Raw genomic sequence first — 5387 nt, forward strand, 5'->3', positions numbered from 1 at the left:
TGCCCCTGACTGGACAGAGCGGGAGGTCCCAGAGTCCTCCTTTGTCCTGGAGGGAGACAGTGGTCTACCCTCCAGCTCCTGGGGAAGAAGGGCCTGGCAGTAGGAGTCAATCTCCTGCTCACAGTCCCTGATGGCACGCAGTCTCTGGACTGTAGCCTGGAGCTCTTCCAGCTGGCGCGCCAGAGACCCCAAAAGGGAGCAGACCGTACATGGGGAGGTGGCCATGCTCCCGGCCACCAGAGCCTGAAAAAGGGACAGGCAGCCCACGCAACCGAGAGCCAGGGGCTCCATCTGGTGGCAGTCTCTGAGGTGCTGGGGGGGGGCGGGCTGCAGAGACCAAGGGGACCCTTGGGGTGCGGCACGTGCCCATCTATGTCATGCCTCTGGTAGGCTGGCTACGGCTGGGACTGTCTACCCTGGGGGGTTTGCAGGCAGGGTCTCGGGCCCTCCCATGAACCCTCCTGCGCGAACTCTGCACTAACTCACGCGCCAGCAGGCAAGCGCGCCTGTTTGTGCAGCCTATTCGCGTGGCTCCCTGGGGGGTTGGGTGAAGTAGGGGCCTGGGTGGGGCTTGACCCGGCCCGGCTCCACTCAGCCGCCCCCTCCCACCACGGGCCCCGCTTACCTCCAGCGGGTCTCTGGGGGGCTTTGGGGGAGCGGGGGCGTAGCGGGCTCTCACCCACGCATCTCTCACCGCTTCGGAGCCTAACAGATGGGAACAAGATTCCCATTAGCACACAACCCTTTAAGACCTTCTCTGAAGTGAGGATATCTTTCTTCATGAAAAACACTGAACTGCTAATACTAGGACCCTTAAATACTGCACCATCACAATGTTGATCCAGCGCCACCCCACCTACACAGTTGCTTTCATCTTGAGGCTGGCAGGGTTCTTTAGAGTCTCTGCAAGATGAAGGATAACGGGAAATCACGTCACCCATTCCTTCACCAACTCTAGTCAATTACTTCTGAAATGACATTACTTACCTTTCAAACCACTGCTTTATACTCTGCATAAGAGCTTCATTAGGATAGACTTGGTTCTCTCTAAAACACAGGAGCATGCTTAAGAGTTCTTTTTTTAATTTATCATCTTGTGTACCCTTGCTGCTGTCAAAAAAGGCCTGCGGCACATCCAAGTTTGGCATTATATTCTTGGCCAACATTTCATGATACAGCTCTAATGCCAGTTGTATGTCTTGATTATTGAGAGCCGCTTTGATACAATGTCCATAGCACCCTTTTGAGGGGACTGTAAACTTTTTCATTTCCTTCAGGAGCAAAATGGCCTCTCTCCAGCGCTCTGTACCACTCAGACCCCTGATCAGAACACCGTAACCCCCAGTTTCTAAAGTCTTAAATTTGAGTTTTATTATATCATAGATATCAAAAAACTCTGCTGTCTGCCCCTGCTGGAGACACAGAGTCAGGTACGCAATCAATAAATTATACCTGACATCCCCATTTCTCAATACCACATCAGCCATCAAGGACTTGGCCACATCTATGGAGCTCTTGTGCTTGACCATTTGTCGTAACATTACAATCTCAAAATCTGTACAAAGCTTCAGTTGTGTCCTCAATTCCTGCCACTCCTTAGCATTCAAAGGTTTTTCTGGAGGCTGGATATCATGTCTTCTAGACAGCCTGAGCAGTCTTATAGCTGTAGGTGTCCTTTGGATCTCTGATCGCTGTTTGGCAGCTCCAGCAAAGAATGGGTGTATAAGACTTTTCTCCTCTTCCCTGCAGCTATCCTGCATTTTTACTTTTCTTCCATCTCTGCTTCTAGATCTGGACTTGTGCAGCATATGAACTCCTTTGAGCTTCTGAGGTAGTGCAGATTGGGAAGATGTAGTAAAAGGCAAACCTTTAACTCGATCCCTACTGAGGAGGTCAACCATGAGAACCAGTGACTTCTGACAAGTGGAAGCAGGCTGAAACAGGAAACGTCTACCCAGGAAAGTCTGCAAACCCCAGTAACTCGCTTGAAGGAAGAAAGCCATAATAATAAGAAATCAATATGCTGGGGAAGATTTCCAGGAAAGGTCTAACAGTAAGTGCAGCTTGCACAAATAAATGTATAATTCAAATCTAAGGGCTATCTGGAGAAACATTTAAAATGAGCAAAATATTAATAAAAAAATAGTATGTCTTTCTTCCAGAGAAAAAGGCCTGCAAATTGCTGTTTATTGTGGCTATCCTACCACTAATGCTCTTCAAGGCTTGTCATACATGCATGTGGAACTGGGGAATATGATACAGCTTCCAAAAACAGAGCTCTTCTGCTGCTTCCCTCCAAATAAGGAGATGAGTCCCTGGGGGGGAAAGCAGACCACAAAGGACAACATTGGCACCACTGTCAAAGGTAACATCCAGCAATTCAATTCAGTTTACATTTTAACAACAAAAACTGAACCACTTCAGGTCAAGATCCCAACTTTTTGTGCCTAGAGACTGCTGAGATGCTGCTACTAACATACAGTTTCTACCCTACGTCCATAAACTTTGAGTAAGTGGGAGCTGTCTGCTCGCAATAGGAACAAGGAAAAACTAGTGCCTCGGCCCCCCCAGTAAGCAGGGGATGCTTTCCGGTAGCAGCCATCACCTGCTTTGCCAGCCAGTTTGTAGTAAGGGGCACCTCAGGAGGGCATAATTTCCTGCAGAAGGCAGAGCAGGGGGGCACCTTAAAGACTAAATGCTTCAGAGAAGCATAAGCTTTCCTAGGCACATCCTGCTTCCTCAGATGCTACGAAGGGACTTCCAGAAACCAGCTGTTCTAGATAGAAGGGAACTTAAACACAAACACTGGGGTTGGGGGGCCAGTGCTGAGAAAGGCAGCACCTACAGCTCAGTATGCCAAGGGGGACAAACAAGGTGCTCAACTGGCTGAGGGACATAGGGTCATCATTGCACCAAACCCCTCAGACCGCCCAGGGTCGTTCACACTCGCCAGCACCTGCTTGGGCTAAAAACAGGCCGGATCTTGCCCCAAGACAAGCCTGGTGTGCTGGGATCCTGAGCCCGACAAGCCCCTGGGCCCACGCTCAGTACCTGTGAAGAGCCCGAATGAACCCCGAGACCACCGCGGGAGCGGAGGCGCTAACTCGAGGTAACTGCCATCCAAGCTGCACGTGTCAACGCCGCCTGCTCGGTGCAGGGCAGAGGTTGGGAGCCGACGCCGGGCCCCTCCACCACCCACGTGGAGCCGCAAGCAACGCAGATCTTCACGGCCTCACTCCTCTTCCGGAAAAACTAGTTCCCGGCATGCAGCGCGAGGCGGCGGCGGCACATGCGCGCCCCATTGTGCCGCAAAGCGAGCTGGGAGTTGTAGTTTGCGCCGATTGCAGGCTCTCTGAAAACTGCCCTCCGCTCGCTGACCGACCCGAGCCCACGCGTGGCAAGTGCCAACCTCTCACTACTGCTAAACTCCCACCAAAGTGCTACAGTCCACAAGAGCTGCGAAGCGGCCGAGCAGTCTATACCCACCAGGCTTCTCAAGCTAAGGTGTCTCAGCCAATCAGAGCTCCCGCCGAACTCCTTCGCGGAAGAGGGTATTGTGCACGTGACCGCCGTGATCCTATGAAAGGAGGAAGCCTTAGACTCACCTTAGTGGCCTTTAGACTCCATCTTGGTTGTGGGCAAGAGTTAGGGCCGCGCCGGGCACGTGACGCAAAGAGGCATGGCAGCCCCAAGATGGCGGTGGTAGAGGGCCACATGATGCAGGCAGAATAGTCTGGATGCGCGGCGGCTGGAGCGGGAGGTGGATTCGTGGCATGGAGTGGAGACAGGCGCTGAAGGGCCGGCTCGCGGCCCGTCCTGGTAGTGAGTGGAGGCGTGAGCAGGTCGGCACAGGGTGGTGGGAGGGTAGTAGGTCCCGCAGCAGGCGCTGGAGCTACCTGCCGTGCGCGCATGCGCAATGCCCCCCCCCCTTCCCCCTTGCTGAGGGCTTGGAGGAAAAAGCAAAAAGCAGCTGCTGAGCGGGGGCGCTTGCGGCTACCGCATGGGCGGAGTCTGGCGGGGGGGTCGCTGGCAACCGGGTCGTAGCGCCCCCTGGGCTCTGTGCGCATGGCAAAGAGCTCGTGAAATTGTAACGGGATAAAAAATAGTGCGTGGTGGTGGTTGTTGTTGTTTTTTTAAATCTGTCCTACATGACTAAGGATCTTGGGGCAGTTCTATGCTTTTTCTTCCAGATGATCAGTATCCAGAATAGTAAAATAAAGACCACGTTATACAAGACTTCCATCCAGGAAGAGCACACACTAACTGTAGATGCTTCCTCAGCCTGACAAAGGGTTTTTAAACCCAAAAGTTTGCTAAGAAAAACTTTTCCAACTATTTAGTTGGTCTAATAAAAGATATTGGATTTACCCAAATAACCTTGTCTAACTAAGTCCTTAGATCAACATGGCTACAACCTACACTCTTGTAAATTAGTTAATATTCTGTATATGTTTATAGTAAGTTTAGTTAGACTCCTTACTTAAATTATGTGCAAAGAGTTGCGCTAAATGCAAATGTGGGATCTGCCCTTGTCTCCTTCGGTATCTTTTGCCACAAAGAGCAAAAAACCCTTGACTTTAATACTGGAAAAACTACCATGATCTTTCTTCCAGGGTTTTGGAAACCTTCAAAAATGAGCATCCATAGGGAAGTTAGACTACAATCTCAGACTCTGGGTCACCTACAGTGGAAACTAGCCACCTGTTTTGCCACAGCCAAGAGCAATGCAATTCTTTAAGGAGCCTAACTTGAAAGTTCAGTGGGAGATCTTACTGCTCCCTAGCTATGCTAGTCATAACCAGGGATCCTGGTTTTCTCTGTTTTAAAACCCCCAAATATCTGATTCAAACCCCCTCCAAAATTCACATTTTTCTGTAATTGAAATGAAATGCCCCTATATAGATAGGTATCAGGTGAACACAATTTTTAGTGATATATTTACAATTTTTAAGCGGTTTTGGAAGCCTACCAGTGCATCTAGAATAAAATAAATTCAAAATGCCTATATAACTTAGCATTTGATTTTACATTTTTTATCATAGAAAATCAGAGCTCCCCCTCCAGCCCCTTTGCTCATCACAGCGCAGCTCTAGTTGGGGCTGTCCCCCTGCTGCTGTGTTGTGCTGAGCAGCCCTGATATGCTGATGCCCTGCCCATGCCACTGCCCCTTCCTCCCATCCTACAGTCCCCTAGCTCTTAGTGCCCCTCACTATCGACCTGCTACCCTCTACACCTAGACCCCAGTGTGCAAGGAAGGGAGTGGGTACGTGGAGAACAGGGTGGTTGTTAGGGGAAGGGAGGTGTGGGCACAGGTGATGCATGGGGGAGAAGGTGGAGGCACAGGTGATCCACGGTGGGGCATGGGCAACATCGGGGGGGGGGGGGGG

General features: G+C 50.9%; 2 protein-coding genes across 3 annotated transcripts in view; one reads left to right on the forward strand and one right to left on the reverse strand.

Moving 5' to 3' along the window:
- The window catches only part of KIAA0391 (KIAA0391 ortholog), a 148827-nt gene extending 145368 nt beyond the window's left edge, over positions 1 to 3459 (reverse strand). The window contains exons 1-2 of the mRNA XM_019518890.1: positions 3052 to 3459; positions 988 to 2315 (exon numbers count right to left, since the gene is read on the reverse strand). Of these exons, the coding sequence (XP_019374435.1) occupies positions 988 to 2003 (1016 nt within the window). The 5' untranslated portion in view covers positions 2004 to 2315; positions 3052 to 3459. The remainder of the gene's footprint in view (positions 1 to 987; positions 2316 to 3051) is intronic.
- Positions 3460 to 3590: 131 nt separating this feature from the next.
- PPP2R3C (protein phosphatase 2 regulatory subunit B''gamma) overlaps positions 3591 to 5387 on the forward strand; it is a 36973-nt gene continuing 35176 nt past the window's right edge. The window contains exon 1 of one of the 2 annotated variants that reach the window (XM_019518889.1): positions 3591 to 3842. Coding sequence is in view for 1 of the 2 variants with exons in the window: in XM_019518888.1 (XP_019374433.1) it covers positions 3738 to 3822 (85 nt within the window). In the remaining variant the exon portion in view is untranslated. The remainder of the gene's footprint in view (positions 3843 to 5387) is intronic. The other variant, XM_019518888.1, reaches the window with a different exon arrangement.

Source organism: Gavialis gangeticus, unplaced genomic scaffold (assembly GCF_001723915.1).
Source record: "Gavialis gangeticus isolate Ggan-Ray unplaced genomic scaffold, GavGan_comp1, whole genome shotgun sequence".
NCBI classification, from domain to species: Eukaryota; Metazoa; Chordata; order Crocodylia; family Gavialidae; genus Gavialis; species Gavialis gangeticus.